Source organism: Grus americana, chromosome Z (genome assembly GCF_028858705.1).
Source record: "Grus americana isolate bGruAme1 chromosome Z, bGruAme1.mat, whole genome shotgun sequence".
Taxonomy (NCBI): domain Eukaryota; kingdom Metazoa; phylum Chordata; class Aves; order Gruiformes; family Gruidae; genus Grus; species Grus americana.
The window spans coordinates 70358866-70379773 of NC_072891.1; the positions used below are offsets into that span (position 1 = coordinate 70358866).

At 40.7% G+C, this 20908-nt stretch overlaps 2 protein-coding genes across 4 annotated transcripts in view; one reads left to right on the top strand and one right to left on the bottom strand.

Moving 5' to 3' along the window:
• The window catches only part of AP3S1 (adaptor related protein complex 3 subunit sigma 1), a 38003-nt gene extending 26681 nt beyond the window's left edge, over positions 1-11322 (bottom strand). For all 3 annotated transcript variants that reach the window (XM_054810629.1, XM_054810628.1, XM_054810630.1), the window contains exons 1-3: positions 11119-11322; positions 8566-8657; positions 6015-6126 (exon numbers count right to left, since the gene is read on the bottom strand). In XM_054810629.1, coding sequence (XP_054666604.1) covers positions 6015-6126; positions 8566-8657; positions 11119-11187 — 273 coding nt within the window. In that variant the 5' untranslated portion in view covers positions 11188-11322. The remainder of the gene's footprint in view (positions 1-6014; positions 6127-8565; positions 8658-11118) is intronic.
• ATG12 (autophagy related 12) lies at positions 11298-17391 on the top strand. Its single transcript, XM_054810632.1, has 4 exons — positions 11298-11637; positions 11801-11937; positions 13489-13551; positions 13891-17391. Exons 1-4 carry the CDS (start codon positions 11469-11471, stop codon positions 13948-13950), a joined length of 429 nt encoding a protein of 142 aa, XP_054666607.1. The 5' UTR covers positions 11298-11468; the 3' UTR covers positions 13951-17391.
• Positions 17392-20908: the final 3517 nt, after the last annotated feature.

Genomic DNA, 20908 nt, shown 5'->3' on the forward strand with positions numbered 1-20908 from the left:
CCCACACATTGACAACTGGAATTGTTACCTTCTTTCAGTAAGGGCTTCTCCTATAACAACATTTGATTCATAGTTACAACGATTACTTTTAAAACTTTACCCATTACATACAGACAACACCACACACTGAATGAACTCACAGATCTCTGCTTGCAATGCATGACCAGTAACGCACACTGAACATTTTTTAATCTAATGGAAATCAGCTGGCGGTGAGTATTGTTCAGAGAGATTTCTTCACTGGCTAAGGATTTCTCATGGAAACTGTGGAAGCTTCTTCAATCTTCCATTCATGATGGAGTGTTCATTCAGAGTTAGGCCAGCACTGACAAAGTATACATCTATTACAAATAACTGGTCTTTAAATGCATTAGTCTACAAGGTAAATGAGATCTTCTTACACTAAAATTCCTTGACCTATTTTAAGACACCTTCAAATAATCAATATGGTAAATAAAATTAGAGCTACTTTCATCATAATTCTAGTTGAGAGTCAAATGAATTGCACGCTGTGGCAAGCAGTGCTAGAATTTAAGTACTTCAGTAACTATTTCAGATGCTGCAGACTTGCAGATCAAAATAACCAGAAGAGAAAACACACCAATTGTACTGGGGGACACATACCGACCACACGTCAGTTTAAATGCACCTTGTGACATTATTAGAAAAGAAACATAAATAAACGAGAGTCAAACAGAAGTAAGAATGCATGCACAATGAATTACTAGCTCCCCCTTGTGCTTCATTTTTGAAACCATAATCTTTTACAGTTTGAAGAAAAACCCATGCACATCTTCATGAAAGTAAACAGAAAAAAAGGAGAGAGAAAAAAAAAGGGAAAAAACCCACAACTTTCTTTTGTAGTAAATATGCTTTAATAAAGCCAGAAACACACCTGGAGAGTAAAGTATATGAATGAAAATACCAATTGTTATTGGATACATAGTTTAAGCTGAAGGAGGGCTGATTTAGATTAGGTATTCAGAAGAAATTCTTTACTGTGAGGGTGGTGAGGCACTAGAACAGGTTGCCCAAAGAGGTTGTGGAGGCCCCCTCCCTGGAAGTGTTCAAGGCCAGGTTGGATGGGGCTTTGGGCAACGTGGTCTAGTGGAGGGTGTCCCTGCCCATGGCAGGGGGGTTGGAACTAGATGGTCTTTGAGGTCCCTTCCAACCCAAACCATTCTGCGATATACAAGCCAGGAGTTCCCTATACTCAGCAATATGTCAAAACATAAAACACCACCTTTACAATGAAGGGCTCATTTTTTAATTAGGCAAATAAGATGACAAAGGCATAAAAGACACATTAATATTGGCAAGATAACAAGGCTAGCAGAAAAATCAGAACACTTAATCAATAAATACATCTGATGTTAGATAATGTCAAATAATAACAAAAGCAGGTACAAAAAATGAAGTAAAAACAACAGCAATAATTCATATCAAGAATATTCCATCCTTCTTCCTATGCTAAACAGCAATGGTAAACCTTAAGATAGAATTAATTTGATCTACCTATGGAGAACCCTCTCCTTCACTGCTTTTGACTGTTCAAATGCTACTTGAGACTCCAACTAGTTTAGAACATAACGGTCTGATCGTATAGCCAGTTCTCCACACACAAGACTGGTTTCAATTCTGCTTTAACAGTGACCTTTAACAAGTCATTGTTCACGTATCATTACAAACATACGAAATCAACTACAATGCTTCCACAGCCTTTCCAATTGGGAAATTCTTGCAGCAGCCGCTGCATTCTCCCACAGTTACACTGACATCCCAGTTTTCTTTCAATGATTTTTTTTTTTTTAATTACTCATGGATTATACAGAGAATGCCAAGAGTACGCTGTAGGGGAAAGACTGTACAAGTCCTGCTGACCAGGCCAAAGACAAGTGCGTTGGGTCTTCCTGGGAGACCTACCAATAGACTTAACACATTACCAATAAGGCTTTTTAGGTCAAAACGTTCTTCTAGTTATATTTTCTTATGTGCTTTACTTCCATGTGCTATAAACTTACACTTCACAAGATAACAAGAAGAGTCTGAAATAGCTATAACTCATGACACAATTTACACTGAATTCAAAAGACTGCAAAGCCTACCAAGTATAGCACAGATGATGACCAATGAACAGAATCTTGTGTCTGTATTAAAAAAAAAAAAAACCAAACAAAAATGGACAAAAATAAACAGTATGAATTTGCCTGAGGTGTTCCAGCACATCTAGTTTGAATACAATATAAAATCTGAGGCAGAGTCTATGATTTGTAACACATACTGTGCATACTAAGCCTGAGCCAAGGCTCACCTGTGAAACAGCTACGACCTAATGATGATATAAGTGGCCTTCACATAAATATTTTAAGTGTTACAACAAAACTTTATGCTGAAAAGAACTGCAGATTGTCACATGTAATCTAATCTACTGTAGTTCTATTCAGTTTACAAGACAGAAAACTCTTAAGTGCTAGACCGAGTTCTAGGTTCATTTCACCAGTTTATTTTCATGAGATCATAAACTAGCCCTCTATGTAACTACTTATTTAAATAATTCATTATATGCACAATTCATAACAAACTCCAGATGGCTTACTCTTACCTATGTTATCTCTGAACTATAGTAAACAAAGATGTATGAAAACGGTTCAACACTTCTGAACAAAAAACAGACAAAGCTTGTTTGCTTGAGTAGATGTGTATGTGTATATACACTACCAGTCTGCACTGCAGGTGGGGCTCAGATGTAATAATAAACCTTCTCAGGGTGCTTTTCCAGTGTAAGATACACTTAATTCTGATTGCTATTGCTAAGAGGATTAATCATATCCTTCATGTGAGCCAGACTGGAAATTAAAAAAGTTTACGTAATGTCTGTATACTTTCTACTATAATCAAATGGTTGAATTACAATGATCTAGAAAAATGGGAATACTGAACAGCTGCAGACACTGTGGTGAAACTGTATTTATAAACAAAATTATATGGGTCAGAAAAAAATGAATTATTTCTATTAACAGAAATAGCATTTCTATCATTTCTGCTTCCTTCAAGTGATTACACTGGCATGTAATTAAACATTGGGTGTAATGGAAAAGACATGAAAATAAAGACTGGGAGATTGAAATCCACCAAAATACTTCTGGCACAAGAAGGAACACAATTTAGAGAAAAGTTTAAGATCTCCCTAATTCAGACAGTTTGAAGGCTGTACAAATAAAGGTAGTAGTAAGTTCAAGCAATTTGCTTCAACATCTTAAAGTAAAATTTAGGTTACGCTGTGTAACTGAAAATAACTGGGAGCTACTGATGTGACATCTGACCTTGCATAGTGGCCCTACAAAATATAACAGGTCAGGCGATTGACCTAGATTCTATCCTTATTATCTGATTAAACATATGGTATTTATAATACCCACTTTATCTGAAAAACATCCCTAAGTCCATGAAATATAAACATGCTTCTTTTCTCAGATCATAAATATTTTAGCACTTCCAAGTAAGACACAGTAAGCAACAAGGAACTAAGAAACTCTGTACACTGCAAAGAACTGGTAAGTCCATTGTACACCTCACCCAGTAACTTGCACTGTTCAGATATAGCAGAATGTTTCTATGACCAAAGATGATATAAGAATCTAGAAAAAGAGTTTCCTTCCCTGCTATCCACGCAGCCACTCAGAAGGACAATTTGGATCTACTGTCCAGAAGAGCACTGAACATTGAAGAGCTGTTACGAACACTAATAGGTGACTGTGAGAAGCTATTCAGCTCCAAGGAAGGTCTGCAGGGAACTGTGAGGCCTTTAAGGCTCACAATGCTTTCTGCAGTGAAATAATCAATAGACATGGGCCCATGTCTTAGGATACCACAGATTTTACTTATGTAATAAATCAATTTTCTTGATGTGCAAGCTTTTGAAAGGCTTAACAGTAAATGAGTCATACATATATATATAGACCCATTTTATGTAATGACATACATCACTTCATGGTGTGAAACTATTTCATGCCACATCCAACTACACTAACAATCAGTGAAATTTTTATGTGCAAATTTTAATGTGAAAAATCACTGATGTAGTCAGAGTTCTCTTGACATAAGAGCATTTGTATTACCAGACATGATTTTTATTGCTGAGTTGATACAGACATATTTAACAGTTTAAATCACACATGCTGTACTGGGAGCCTTGCAGAAGACATTATATTTGAGGATTTAGTGATCTTGAATAGGACATGTCTGCTCCATTGTGCTTGAGAAGCCTGTATCTTATTAATATAATCTATAACTGTCCTGGTTTCAGCTGAGAGGGTTAATTTTCTTCATAGTAGCTAGTATGGGGATATGTTTCGGATTTGTGCTGGAAACAGCGTTGATAATATAGAGATGTTTTTGTTCTATGGATCTATTGTTGAGCAGTGCTTACACAGAGCCAAGGCCTCTTCTGCTTCTCAAGCTGGGAAGAGACACAGACAGTACAGGTGACCCAAACTGACCAAAGGGATACTCTATACCATATGATGTCATGCTCAGTTTACAAGGAGCTTGGGGGAAGAGGATGGGGGGAGGGGGTGGGGGGCGGCGTTCGGAGTGATGGCATTTGTCTTCCCAAGTAACGATTATGTGCGACACAGCCCTGCTTTCCTGGAGATGGCTGAACACCTGCCTGCCAATGGGAAGTGGTGAATTAATTCCTTGCTTTGCTTTGCTTGTGCACGCAGTTTTTGCTTTACCTATTAAACGGTCTTTAGCCACGAGTCTCCTCACTTTAACTTTTCCAATTCTCTCCCCCATCCCAATGCGGGGGAGTGAGTGAGCGGCTGCATGGTGCTCAGCTGCCAGCTGGGGTAAAACCTCAACAATAACTTATAAGGTCTTTGGGAAAGGAAAACTGTAGGTGGATCAAGGAGTGGAATGTATTGATCCTGACCAAGAGACCACTGCATGTTTAGGAGTTACTGATACACGTAACATCTAACCCGAGTAGGCACAGGCCTGTGCTGTGCTGCACAATTTCCTTGGCTGCAGGATAACCTCAGTCACTTCACTGGAGAAGGAGCCTGCAAGCAGCAGGTGATTATGCCACCTGTATGGCCTTGCCTATACCTTAAAGTGCAGCAAGAATTTCTCATGACAACATCCTTTAGGAATAGAGTGTTTTTCTTGTGAGGAAATTATATAATAGCCAAACGGTCCACAAAAAGGGAGAGCTTCTCTCCATGGACAGGATCTGCTCTGCACAGTGCGCTGTGGGTAAATCCACCTGGGCTCCACTGGATGCTGCATGAACACGGGATGCTGAGCATCTGAAGGGGTGCAAAATTTACTATCTACATTCCTCTTCTTATTCTGTTTTATTAAACAGTTATCATATTAAGTCATTTTGTTGTTAAGCCTTTATTATTGAGATCCAGAAAGAGCCTGTACCAGCTGTCTTTTTCACCTCTCCTCACTCACCTCCTGGTGCAGAACACATACCCAGGACAGCACTTGCACTCATTTTCTAAGGTATATCTGACCAAAAACTCATAAACTACAAAGGAAATCTCATCCAAAGAGGTTTTGGATGTGTTAATCTATTATATATTTATAGTGAATACATATATATGTGTGTGTATGTGTATGTATATATACACACACAGAGTTTTATGTATCAAGGTTCCCATAATCTAAACTTGTCTAGCAAATGTTTGAACTGCACCATTTTTACCTGCAGCCAAAACAAAGTCTTGAAAAGCTGCTGCAAAAAATAGCTGCTGATTGTTGAGGAGGTTCCAAACAACCTGTTTACTTACTTTCTCATCAACTTCGGAAATAACTTTTTCAAAGACAGTCCAGAAAACTGCAAACAGTCTAAAAGTAATACTCAGCACTTTGGTTGTGGTCACAGTATGAAAGCCATCTTCACTTCCAAATATTACAGGAAAGATCACAGCTAAGTACTGAAGTTCTAAGGTACTTAGAAGCACAATTCCACTTATTAAAAAAACAAAGCAACAAAAAAACCTTACTTGTATGAGGTCTAAAATGCCAAGCTCACTTTCTGAAGAATCCACACAGAAGACAAAATACAAGGTGGCATAGTGTCGGTAAATAAGTTTGTTATCAGATCCACCAATTAATCTAAACAGGAAAGAAAACAGGAAAGCTTAGTTAGCATCTCAGGATAAGCTGGGCAAATCCTCACAGATATTTCAGTTAATAGGACACATATTGTTCATGGCTGGCTGGAGCTTTCCCAAATCCAAGTATATCACAACTTTTATTTTGTGATATAATTACAATGGAAGAACACTAAGCACCAAGACAGCCCAAGTTACATTTATCACACAAGCACATTGTTTTCCATACGGATAATAATAATTACATCCACATATGCACCTTTGGATTATAATCCATTCAAACGGATCATGCAGTTTCATCAAAAAGTGGAAATTAAATGTACTTCCATAACACACTAGAGAGAGTGTATGCCTATGAATCCTTCCCTGCTCTTCTCAGAGGAGCATCAACAGAAAAAGAAAACTGTAATGCAGACTGGCACTTGGATTACAGAAAAAGCCTTAAATCAGGTTCATGGTCCATTTAATAACCAAGAACAGGTAACACTCCCATGCTACAAAATGTCTGATATCTTGAGAAATAAGACTGTACTATAACCAATAGCTTGTGATGCAACGTTAAAGTCACAGAAGCAATTAAATTTTTATGGACTCACTAATTATCAAGTTACTGAGCAAGAAGAGGAGAGGTCTAAACAGGTATTTTCTTCCAATCTTCTACTATAGCCTTCCCAAAGAAGGTACATAAATCATAAGAAGAGATGTTCTTCAGACCATTAACCATTGCTCTGAGCAGGAGGAGGCCTGCTCAAATAGAAATGAAAATATTTTGTAGCCAGAACCTACATGGCTATGAACATCATAATTCTCCCTTAATTCTGTACCAGAATTGAATCACCTGTTCAGCATATAACTCCTTATCCCTTTATTTTCTGCCTTTATCACAGGGAGAGAACACATAAATAAAAAGAACATGAAATCTTTTAGATCACTTTTGCTTAAGCACATTGCTTTGCATTAATGCTTGGGTGGGGGGAGGGGAACACTTTGCTCCTGAAGGGCAGGAACTACATATAAGAAGTATCAGACAAAAATATTACAAACAAATATGAAAGTGGAAAGAAATGGCAATTTCCTCTTTTGTGCTTTATTTACCCAATTCTTTCAAATATTTCAGTACACAGAGTTAGTGCACATAAACAGCTGAAGCCTTTGCGTAAATGCAAACTATAAAGTGATTCTTGTCTTGAAAAAAAAAAAAACCTGAAAAAAAAATATTGAAATGGTAACTCCAGAATTGAGCAGTGGGAGGAAAGCCAGAATTGTGTCCTCTGTCTTAGTTTCTTTTTGTTGCACAACTGTGATTTTTTTTTTAAAGGCTCCAAATGGCCTCTGTCTTTCACCTACAGATTCAAGCCAGCATGTTTCCAGCTTGAAATCATCTTCAAGAACCTAATGATAGAATCATCAGATAAGTAGCTCAAAGAGAACTATTTTAGTTTAAAAAATAGTAACATTTTAAAAATCAGGAATCATCTTCATCAGGAAAAAGACATCATAGCTGACATGGTACAGCTTAGCATTTAACTGACTCTGCACACAGAAAATTTGGGCATCAACATACTAACTTTCAGTAATCAGAAATTTCTGTAATTACAATATTTAACTGGCTATGACAATTTCTATGTTTAGACTGGAGATCATGAGCTTACTCCATCAATTATGACCTCTTTTTCTAGAGGACGGCTTTGTGACTATTTAGTCTTGATGACTAATATCTCAAAATCAAACACTTTTCCATTTCATCTTCTCTTCAACTAAGCAAGGCCATATAAAAAAAACAACCAAGATGATTCAAGAAAGAATATTTTGTACATGTAGATGAGACAGTAGATGTAAGTCTGGCTTTTCTCCTACCTTGCTCTACCTATACTAATAAAAAATCTTGGTTGAAACTGTGTTGGTTAGCACATTTAAAACCTATTTTTTTCTTCCTAGTTTATACACCAAGCTTGAACTCTGTTAAAAAAAGCTGAGGAATCCTACTGTCAGAGTCTGGGCACTCAAATTTTAGGAGCTCAAGCCAAAGCACCAGCTAAAAAATATTTTAATTTTCTCAATAGGTATGGCATATGCCAATGACTCTTCAGAAATCTTTAGCTTGATTTTAGGGAAACTGGTTAGGTATCATCGCTTGTTTCTTCCCCATCTTGTGTCTGAAACAATTATACCACTAGATATGGCACTGTGTCAGTTACAGCACTAGAAAAAAATAGTTTTATTGCCTAAGTCATTTTGAGATATATATATATATATGTACGCTTCAGTTGGTAAAGAGTAAGTATACCTGGTGCAACATGGTATTATTATTTGTGTATTAAGATACTTCAAGTGACATGGCATTTACATTACAACTGTAAAAACAGTTATATTACAATCAGCAATAATAATATTTGCTAGCCAATAAGTATTGGGCATTTATTTCAAACTTGATACTTACAATCCTCCTTCCAGGAAATTACAGACATTTTCATCACGTTTCGATACTAAATGGAAAGTTTCTCTGATAATTTGTTGCTGCGTATCTTCACTCTATGAAAGAAAACATATTTTGCTATCAAGCTAAAATGGATTAATTAACAATGCACAGCACACACAGCTAATAAAAAACACAAATTATATCAGTACCCTCAAACTATCTACTTCTGAAGCCTTAAATCTGCCACTTAACAAGCTGCATGCTGTTTTTGTCATTTCAACATGAAAAGACATTTTTATAAGTTGCAGGAGGATACATCACTGAGAAATAACTGTGAAAATAGTGATTATCTTTAAGAAACTTCTAAAAAAAAAATCTAACAATAGTTTCTTCAAGTAAGCAGGAAGTCATCTCAAGTATTCTGAATTTTTTGTATCTCTACCATAGCCTGAATAGCTACAGACATGCTTTGAAACTACGTTCATCCACGAAGAGGAGGGAAAACAAAATCTCAAAAGCCTGAAGGGGTGGGGAAGCTAAAAATTCACAATACCTAACTCTGTCAGAAATAGCTCAAAATACAACAGCATCATGAGCAACAGATTTTCCTAAGCCATTAACTTTCCTTCTAGCAGATCAGAAACATGACTCCAAAGTTTGAATTCACTTGACGTAAGAAGAGTCCCCACTGCGACTCCACCGTTCATGCACACTTGCTTTTGCTACCCTTCTGTAAGACTGGACTTATTTTCAACATGTCTCTACTTCCACAGTCAAAAAATTTCAAGGTGTTCTGTTTATACAGATATATTACCCTACTTTAATCACTGAGGATTTGTTTTAATTCCGGTTATGAAAATAGTAGAGCAGAGTGGAGCTGACAAGAAAAATCTCGTATCCTCCTGCCATTCACTCCTCTCTCTCCCCTGCTTCTTCTCCCTCATAGGACTTCGATTACACAACAGTAACAGAAGACACAAGAAGATAATTACACATGAATGGAAAATGAGAATGGAAGCTAACGTTTCACATTAACACAAGTTTTGTATACCTTTCCAAAGTCTTTCATTTACCGATTTAATTGTTACTTCCACATTCATGGGGGGGGAGGGGGGACAGGGAGGGTGGTGGAGGGGGAGAAAAAAAGAAAGAAACTTCTTTAGTAAGCTAGTGTAGCTGCAATGGAAGTTATCCAGAAAAGAGCAGGGATGCAAACAAGGGGAATGCTTATGTGTAGGTGAGAATATTCCATTTTAATTTTTAAATTAGAAATGGCAAATGAAAGACATCTGCTTGGTAACCCAGAAATGATGAGAAAGAACAAAATGAGTTCACAAACATATATTAGAATTTCCCAGTACTGCCTTTCTAAGGAAGGGATCAAATTCAGTTATCCACAGCAATGACCTGTATCAGTTACACTCCCTTAATTAAAAGTCCGACAGTGCAAACTGAAGTGTCATAGTCATCATTTCTGCTCCAAAATGTGGACGATACAACCCTTCCAACAGAGTTAAATATGACTTCTGTAACACCCAGAATTGCAAGTAAGTGGCCACAAATCCAAGTAAGTAACACCACTACTGAAAAGAAATATTTTGTTTATATAATTCTGGGAAGCATCAGTTGTTTTCTTGTGTTTTAATATCCAAGGTCAGCCCAAGCAGAGCTTAGCCTGTTTGCTAGGAAACACAGTACATGATCAAAACATTAGCTTAAAATTTCTTATGCTTGAATTGTTCCTTAATTTCCTGGGGCTGCACTTTATTTTCATTCAGATCAAGTGCTTGTGCTGCATGTTCTACTTGCTGCTTTGCTACTTGCCTTCTCCCACATAAAAGAATGTACTTTTCTATTTCACTATATTTCTTTTTTTGTGTCCACTGTATTTTTACAATACTCCAAAAGTTTCCACAGGAAAAGGCTCTGCTTATTGAGCCTATGAGTCTCATAAAACTCATCTTCCCAATTCCAACACCTCGGCCACAGCATGGAGACACGCAGCACTACATCAGACAGACCACACGAAAGTCTGCATAAAAAGCTTAGCAGAGTTTCGAGTAGCTCTTCCACAAATAAGCTCAGAGACGAATTTGCTGTTGAACGACTCCCCTCCTTCATCTTCAGGACTACCAAAGGACCGTTTCCAGTGAAAAGAACGCTGGCTGGGAAAACAGCTTTATCGAAATCTTTTTCCTTACTGACGGCTCTCACAAGGCCTCAGCACCCTCCATTTTCCCACGCCCTCGGCCCACGCCAACGCCTTCAGCCCAGAGCAGCAGGCGGCACGACCTGCCGAAGGCGCCGGGGCAGGACCGGGCCGGCGGGTCCCCGCGTACAAACCCCCACATCCTGAGGAAACCCGGGGGTTGCACGGCGGAGACACCCGCCACCTCAGGCAGGCGGGCGGGCGGACAGACGGACGGACGGACGGACAGACAGACAGACAGACAGACGAACGGCCGCCTTGCCTTGCCTTGCCTTGCCTTTCCTTTCCCCTCCCTGCCCCGCCCCGCCCCCCCACCCCGCCCCAGCCCGGGAACCAGGCCCCGCGCAGCCCCGGCCCGCCCGTACATAACGCTGGTAGAACTTGGAGAGCCGCGGCTTGCCGTGGTTGTTGAAGATGAGGATCGCTTTGATCATGGTGGGGTGGGGGCGGCGGCCGCCGGGCTCGCTGCGCTGCACCGCTCCTCCTCCCCGCCCTTCCCCCTCCCCCCCCGCTCTCAGGGCGGTGGCGGTGGCGGCGGCAGCGGGTGGCACGCACCACGTCGCCGGCGATACGACACCCGTTAGCAGCGGAACTGCTCTCGCCGCATGTGACGTACCCCTCCCCGTCACCTGACGGGAAGGCGGCGTCCCGCAAGGGACCAGACGCCTTGCGGAGTGGCCTCGCTTGGCGTAACTTCCGCCGCCCGGGGAGCAGCATGGCGGAAGCAGAGGAGCAGCCGTCTACTTCGCCTCAGAGCGAGGGCCGAAGCGAGCGTGGGGAGGAAGCCCCGGAAGGCGGAGTTGCAGCGGGGACAGCTGACCCGGCCCCCCCTCCGGTCGGCTCGCCGGGCACCGAGGAGCCCGCCGGCGACACAAAAAAGAAAAGTAATGGGGCGAGAAGTCACCATCGGGGCGGGCGGGCGGGCCTGTGCTGTGACGGGCAGGTGCGCTGGCCAATCGGCGGTAGGCGTGGGTGGTTCCGGCAAATGAGGGTGTGAGGGGGCGGGTCCGCGGCTGGCGGCGTTAACGCGAGCCCCTCCCCCCGCAGTTGACATCCTGCTGAAGGCCGTGGGCGACACCCCCATCATGAAGACGAAGAAGTGGGCCGTGGAGCGGACCCGGACCATCCAAGGCCTCGTTGACTTCATCAAGAAGTTCCTCAAGCTGATGGCCTCCGAGCAGCTGGTAGGGCAGGTGTACCTGGCGGCGTGGCCTGACCCGGCGTGCCCTGTGTGTCGCAGGGGAGGCCGCGAGCCAGCTGTGGCAGGGAGTTCTGCTCACCCTGGGTCCACACTGTCACACCTTGCAGGAAGACTGTTTGAATCTAGGTTGTGGCTTTTAGTAGGAAACTTGGCGTAGGAGCACCAGTAAAGTTCTTCAAAGTACCCACCGCAGCGTAACGTTGAGATGAGCTGTAGCGGTGCAGTTTGGATGTGCTCAAGTGCTCCAACCATTGGGCTTTTTGCAGTGTCTCCATTTCATTTCGTCTGATGCTGACATGCAGAGCTGAGTGCATGTTGTCCAGCGATGTATTTCAGTGAAAGGTTCATATGCACAGTGTAACTGTAGAAGTCAGGTATGTGGAAGGAGTATTTGGGAAAAAGTCTAAAGACTTTCTGAATAGTAGTGTCTGTTTCCTTAAGAACTTACTTCTCAAACAGTTTAATTACTGTCATTGGACCGATTTCTCTTTTAAAATGGTTAGGTTGGAAATGTTCGCAGCACGTTAGCAGTACTATTTATGCGTTCCTTCCTGTGAAGCCCAAGTGGCCTTCTGATAACATTGGGAGAGCTGGAAACAGAAATATGATTGCACTAATTTTGTGATTGGCAGTAAACTCTTAACATGCATACACTTCAAAGTTTTCATTTAAGATAAAAAGTTAAGGCTCATTAAAATAGCTAAAGTATAAATGAAATCACTCTGTTCTTGGTCTGGAGGCTCTTATTTAAGCATATAGGCGTAAACAGTTTCACTAGCCTTTTTCACCTGGAAATGGTGAAGGATTTCTTTTTCCCAAGGCTTAATATCTCAAAGAAGAGTAATAGTTCAGATATTTACTGTTCATGGATATTCTCAACAGTTTAATTTAACCACAATCTCATTTTCTCAGAAAAAAACATAGAGGAGCATGGAGTCTTCCAGTGTGTTTTAAGCGTAAGGCTATACTTCAGGAACAAAGCCCTAGGAATTTTATAACTCTTCTTTGAAAATAGCACGTGATACTGTACTACACGTTGCCATCTTGCACTGCAGATCCCAATGCCCTCTTTGACGTTAGCTACTCTATGCATATGTATGTTTAGAACAGGACGTGAGAAGGATGACTTTAAAAAAGAACAAAATAATTCTAATTTCTGTGACTGCTGATCTAATTGATCAAATTTGGAATAGTGGGAATGGTTTGGATATTTGAAATAAGAGCAAGAACTAAACCAGTGAGTTCACTCTGTGCTGCTGTATGGGAGACTAATGAGTCGACTTGCAGGAGAAGGCAGTCAGCGTGCTTGCTTTGGCTTGGTCTGGTTGGCCAGTCAGAGTTGGCTCCTGGAAGTCATGTTGCCCATCCATGCTGAAGTGAAAATACTAATTCATGGTATTTTGGTGTGGTTGTAAAGATTATAAAATAAATGGTGAACAGAGGACAGATTTACCCACCTCTGGCTGCAGAATGTTTCTTCTATGTGATCTATGATCTATGGGCGGTCTCCATCATCTGTTTTCTTTTCTTGCAGTTCATATACGTGAACCAGTCTTTTGCTCCATCTCCAGACCAAGAAGTTGGGACCCTCTATGAGGTGACTTTCATCTTAAATATCCTTTCCAAATATGCTTAACAGAATTTGTCAGTACACATCTGGCACTTGAAATCTGTTACTGCCCCTAGCTATTCTGGTAATATCTTGCATTTAATGTAATGTAGTTGATACTCACACATCTGTATGAATATGATTTAAAGAGACATGACTTCATACAATCTCTGGAAATGCGTTCCTTCATATGCTGTATGTTGTCATGCCTCCCATTATAAAGGAGAGGGGTTTTTATCAGTTTTTTTGTTTGTTTTGCTTCATGTATATCCTAGCCCATGATTAATCTAACGGCTCTTGTTTTGTTTCTTTTTTTTCTTCTTGCAGTGTTTTGGAAGTGATGGCAAGCTTGTACTGCATTATTGCAAAACTCAGGCATGGGGATGAATGACAAGGAATAAAGTTGGTTAGATATTGTCTTCAAAAATGGAAAAGGAACTAACTTTCTTAAACTCAACCTATAAACACACAGAAAGAAGGATTTTTGCATTTCTGCTTATGACTGTACATTTATAGAAACAATGCAGATGAATAGCATAAAAGAAGAGCTACCTAGGCTATCTGATCATGTAGCTTTTTTCTGATGTACATCTGGGGTACAGAAAACAATCTGCATCTGCCACCTATAGAGTAGAGCCAGCTCTCTTGCTGCTGAATTCTCAACGTATCTGAAGGGAAACTATTTCATAATTGTCTGGAGGACTCGGCAGCTCTGTCACTCTATATGCTGTACTGAAGATAAAAGTTCCTTTTTATTAAAAGGGATGTTTATTGTACATGTAGCCTGGGATTCACTTCTGACATGTTGTACATCTATTATGTGCATTCTATTCTTTGTGGACTCTTCATCTTGAACGTGCATTATCTCATGTCATTTCAAGACAGTATTTTGATTTTTTTCCCCTCATAGTTACTATGTAGGTATTGGTATATAATTTCTTCACCCTGTGCCTTCATCATGTTGGTAGCGTAAGTACCTCATTTATGTGGCACAGCATAATGATAGGCCTCAGAAATACTTTCCTCCCACCCAAATTGTGTAGCGATTTATTGAAGGCTGAATGCCTCAGGAGTTGCCAAGGTATTTCTTCTGGCACTGTTTAATGACTGGCATCATTAGTTGAATGATCTAGTTCCATCTTTCAGTTAATGAGGAAATAGACACAAGGTGCTAAAAATCTACTCTATTCTCCTTTTGGCTGCTGTTATTTTCCTGTTTCACCAGCTGCATGTGCCATCAACAAAATAGAATGCACTTTATATCCTTTTGCTAAGTCGTAACATAATGAGGATTTTTTTTTCATCCTGGAGAGGAGTTGGTACTTTGACTAGGTTACTGAACTTTGCTTTTATTTATTAGATGGGTTGGGGGGGGGGTTGTGGGTTATTTTAAATGTCTGCTGTACAATCTTGTATGTTTGTTTAAAGTGTACTAAATTAAATGTTAGGTGTTTGCTTGCAGAGTGTTCTTATGCTGGATGACAGTTTTGGTCCCTGATGTAATTCACTTCTTCAGCACATACAGGCAAAACAGCCTGTTCTAGTTTAAAGCATGCTTGTACAATGGTCTTGAGCCATTCATTGCTGTTGCATGTGTAAGTGGCTCTTATGTGGTCTCTGCAGCCTGTGTATCAGATGGGTTCCACCCTTGGAGAGCTTCTGGAGAACTAATACTCAGCTTAATTTACTGATATTGCTGCAGCTTGTATGCAGCCTGCATATATCGCAGGAGCACAGGCACATAGAATAATTTAAGTAGGAAAACACCTTTAAGATCATTGAGTCCAACTGTTAACCTAACGCTGCCAAGTCCACCACTAAACCATGTCTCTAAGTGCCACATCTACACCTCAGGAATCTACCTTTGAAAATCTACCCCATGAGGACAGAAAGTTTATTGGATCTGTTATGGCAATGTGTGTTGTCAGGGGCTTGAAATTTAATCATTCATAACATTGCTTTATAATCATTTTAGCAGCCAATTTCTGTGACCACATCATTAGCTTATGTAAATATACATTTTAATGAGCCCCTTGTCCTGAATGCTTGCGATGTGAATAGCTTGATATATTTTACCACTTTTTAAGTAGAAAACCTGGATTCATTGGATTAAGCTAACAAGGTAAAATTGGTTGTAAACTTAAAACACTTCAAAGAATCCATACTTGTGCCTACTCAAAACCCTGATCTCATGAGTCTTTATTTAGGAGAACTGTTGCAAAGGTAGGCATTTCTTGAAATGACCTGCTCAGTTACTGTGGGGCCAGCGTAACCTTGCACAGCCACTAGAGGGTACACAAGGACAAATGTATTTGCATAGTTTTTCCCATTTTTTTTTTCCGATCTTTTTCGTACTATGTCCACTCACTGGCCTTACAAGTATACGTAGTTTGTTCTCCTGTGTGGCAGTACGTTTACCTAAGATAAGCTACTAGTCTGGCTCTCTATAGAATGTTCTGTTGGTGCCTTTCACCTCATTTGATCTTAGTGACTGAAACTACTGATATACTGCAGATGTACTCTTCAGAAGTGATGCAAGAAAGTTGGTTGGTTTGTGTTGCGGGTTTTTTTGTGGTTTGGTTTGTGGTGTTTTTAAAGAACAAATAAAAACCCATGAGGATCTCAATGTGAAGAAGGACTACATCATTGTATCTTGCCAGCTAATGGTAGAAGGTTCTCCTTCATATTGAATCTATAGATAATTTTTATCCTCTGGAGTTGAAAAAACAATTGTTTGCCTCAATCCCTTCAAAGTAGCATAAAACGCACTGTAATGGTTTGGATTTCTTTTATTCACCACATGCATTTTTAAACTTGGATAACTCATGCAGCTTGGGTTTATTCATTTATTTAACGTTCAGCTTGTTCCTTGAACAATATTTATTTATTACTGTTTGCTCCAGTATTTTTCTGCTCTTAATTTTTCTCCAACCTCAACTAACTATGTCTTGGCCCCTAGTGTACCAGTATACAGTGATACTCACCTGATCCAGCTCTTGCTTTCTCTTTCCTGGATGCTGTAACTGGCTGCCTTTATTCTGTTCCTTTCGTTTTAATGACTGCCAGTTCCAATTCTACTAATCTCCCCCTGTAGCTTCTAAGAGATTTCTCCTTTTTGCCGCTTTTCCCTGTAGTTTTCTACCTTCTCGCATCAGGGAGGTAGTCAGTGCTCGTTTATCTCTGGTAGCTCCTTAAGGACCATGGGCTCTCTCTGTCTGGAGTCAGGGTGTGACTGTTCTAAGCAGCAGAAACTTTTCCTTCTGCATGTTTTAAATAACAGAGTAGACTGCAAATATCAAGTAGATAATGTGTTGGGTGAACAAATAAATGATTAGCAGCATGTTCCTTGTAGAATTTGCAAAAGACAGTTGCAAAAGATGTTAAATCTTACATGATAATCCTGAAATGCTTTAAAATGTATGTACTTCTCTCCTTAAAAAGAATACTTCCAGTAAATTGGAAACATCAGAAGCTTAAGTAGAACATGAAATATGTTCTCTGTATTCAGTATGCCTTGAGCAAAAGCATTGACTGTATAGTTTAAGTGCCTTCAATTGCTACAATGGGAGGAAAAAGGATGTGAAAGTAGGAGTTGACCTTTTGGCGAAGTCTGTGAGAGTGGTGCAAGACCCAAAAAAAGTTTAGACTTAGAAGAGTATTGTGTTCCACCCAAAGATGCTACAGTACTGAACTGCCAATATTTGCAATATAATTTAATTCACTTGATTTTATGTAATTGAATTAGCAGAATAGGCAAGTGGGAAAAAAATCAGTAAATAAACTAATTTTTAAAGATTGAGAAATAAACATAAGTATTGGAAAGCAAAATTATACTGGTTTTATGAAAGTCTTAGTACTTCACAATATCCTGATCCTAACAAATAGCACTACACAAAATTCAGCTATCTTATTTCCAAGGTAACAATCACCAGGTTGAAACCCTCTAAACTGGGAGGCATTACTTGTCTGAATTATTATTCAGATAGTGATTTAGAGACTAGCATTAATTGTACATTTCTAATTTGTAGCTTGAACTATTATTAAAAGCATATGGAAAACTTGAAGGAGCTAATTAAAACTAAAGTTTCCTTGAGAGTGAAATGATAAAATACATGGTCATGTCACCTATGTGCATATTGAGCAAATGCCGTCTTCGAGACGTGTCAGTCTTGAAGAGTTACTGCTAAGGTATTAACAGAAGTTGTGTCTGTGTTAATTATCCCCACAACATAATCTTGAATGTACTGAACTACAGTAAAATCAAGGTGAGGGGGTGGCAATTCACACATCCATTCTGCAAACTCCTTCTCAAGTCTAAAGCAGCTTCTGTTTGTCCATTGCTGCTGTTCATATTAATTTTGCAGATCAAATTCTGCTTTTAGTTGCACCAGGTTTTGTCTTACACTGTTCTTGACTATCCTGAAGTCTTAATTACAATTCAGGGATGTTGTACAAAGGTTACTTAAGGCATTATCATACTACAACATCTTTATACTTGGAGATGAGACAAAAAAGAGGGGGAAATGCCTCTTACTCTGGATTTTTCATGATTGTTATGACTATTACAAGCTTGTATAAAATGCCATATGCATTAAAAAAATGTGGTTTCACCTTGTTTTGTATTGGATCATCAAGAGAACAAAAACATTTGACAAGAAAACATGTTAAATGTCTTTGTTCTTATTTGTGGAGACCACACTTCAGCTTTGCTAGCATCATACTTAATATGCTCCCAGGGCAGGGAAGAAGACTGGCCTGGCTGAACAGAGAGCTTTGGCTGGAACTCAGGAAAAAAAGGAGAGTTTATGGCCTTTGGAAGAAGGGGCAGGCAACTCCGGAGGACTACAAAGACATCGATAGGCTATGCAGGGAGAAAATTAGAAAGGCCAAAGCCCAACTAGAACTTAATCTGGCTACTGCCATAAAGACAATAAAAACTGTTTCCATAAATACATTAGCAACAAAAGAAGGGCTAAGGAGAATCTCCATCCTTTACTGGATGCGGGGAGAAACATAGTGACAAAGGCTGAGGAAAAGCCCAAGGTATTTAATGCCTTCTTTGCCTCAGTCTTTAGCAGTAAGACCAGTTGTTCTCTGGGTACCCAGCCCCCTGAGCTGGAAGACAGGGATGGGCAGCAGAATGAAGCCCCCATAATCCAAGGGAAAATGGTTAGCGACCTGCTACTCCATTCAGACACACCCAAGTCTATGGGGCCGGATGGGATCCACCCGAGGGTTCTGAGGGAGCTGGCAGAAGTGCTCACCACGCCACTTTCCATCATGTATCAGCAGTCCTGGCTAACTAGGGAGGTCCCAGTTGACTGGAGGTTAGCCAATGTGATGCCCATCCACAGGAAGGGCTGGAAGGAGGATCCGGGGAACTACAGGCCTGTCAGTCTGACCTCGGTGCTGGGGAAGGTTATGGAGCAGATCATCTCGAGTGCCATCACATGGCACATACAGGACAACCAGGTGATCAGGCCCAGTCAGCATGGGTTCATGAAAGGCAGGTCCTGCTGACTAACCTGATCTTCTTCTATGACAAGGTGACCCGCTTAGTGCATGAGGGAAAGGCTGTGGATCTTGTCTACCTGGACTTCAGTAAAGCTTTTGACACCGTCTCCCACAGCATTCTCCTGGAGAAACTGGCTGCTCGTGGCATATTCTTTGCTGGGTAAAAAACTGGCTGGGTGGCCTGGCCCAAAGAGTTGTGGTGAATGGAGCTAAATCCAGTTGGTGGCCTGTCACAAGTGGTATTCCCCAGCGCTCAGTACAGCCCCAGTGGGGCTGGTTCTCTTTAATATCTTTATTAATGATCTGGATGAGGCGATTGAGTGCACCCTCAGTAAATTCACAGACGCCACCAAGTTGGGCGGGAGTGTTGATCTGCTTGAGGGGAGGAAGGCTCTGCAGAGGGATCTGGACAGGCTGCATAAATGGGCCGAGGCCAACTCTATGCAGTTCAACAAGGCCAAGTGCCGGGTCCTGCACTTGGGTCACAACCTCATGCAATGCTACAGTCTTGGGGAAGAGTGGCTGGAAAGCTGCCTGGAGGAAAAGGACGTGGGGATGTTGGTCAATAGCCAGCTGAATATGAGCCAGTAGTGTGCCCAGGTGGCCAAGAAGGCCAACAGCAGCCTGGCTTGTATCAGGAATAGTGTGGCCAGCAGGACTAGGGCAGTGATCATCCCCCTGTACTCGGCACTGATGAGGCCGCATCTTGAATACTGTGTTCAGTTTGGGGCCCCTCACTACAGGAAAGACATTGAGGTGCTGGAGCGTCTCCAAAGAAGGGCAATGAAGCTGGTGAAGGGTCTAGAGAGGAAGTCTTATGAGGAGCAGCTGAGGGAACTGGGGTTGTTTAGCTTGGATAAAAGGAGGCAGAGACCTTATTGTTTCTACAACTACCTGAAAGGAGGTTTTAGAGAGGTGAATGTTCAATCATATAATTATTTTGGTTGGAAAAGTCCTTTAAGATCATCAAGTTCAACCGTTAACCTAGCACTGCCAAGTCCAACCACTAAATCATGTCCCTAAGCACCACATCTACACCTCCAGGGGTGGTGACTCAAGAGACTGACACGCACCTCACTACTTGGTCTCTTCTCCCAAGTAACAAGTAATAGGACAAGAGGAAATGGCCTCAAGTTGTGCCAGGGGAGGTTTAGATTGGACATTAGGAAAGATTTCTTCACTGAAGGGGTTATCAATCACTGGAAAAGGCTGCCTGGGAAGTGGTTGGACTTGGCAGTGTTAGGTTAACAGTTGGACTTGATGATCTTAAAGGTCGTTTACAACCAAAACGCTTCTATGATTCTAAGGCTAAACATCATAAAATTCTACATAGTTTTCTTGTCCCCGCTTTGCATTTTCTTCAATAGCCATAATGCCATGAGATGTCAGGTGCATCTCACTGTATTTTAGTCAGAAAACTTGACTTGATGCCAACGTATCTGGAGAGACAAAAACTCATTTAGAGGTTATTTTATCCTAAAATATGTGGTTAAGAAAGGTTGAATGAATCACAGTATTGACTTAAGAGAGACCAAAATAAGTATGTTAAAAGCTTAACATTAAGCCAGTCACACTACATCTATGTCACTAGACTCAGTAGTGCCAGGAAATTTTCTGGGGCACTTTAGCTCAGTGATCTGTACAGTTAGTTGGTAGAATAATTGCTGGCACAGATTTTGGCCTGTGCACAATTCAGGAGTTGGCAAGGCACCAGTTCTGGTGGGCACTTTGGACGTGACCAGCCTGTTCTGGAGGTTAAAAGGTAAATAATGCAGATGCAAACTGTTCTTTGCAAGCTGGCCTCTGTGCCAGAGGGCAGTCCTTGGGATAT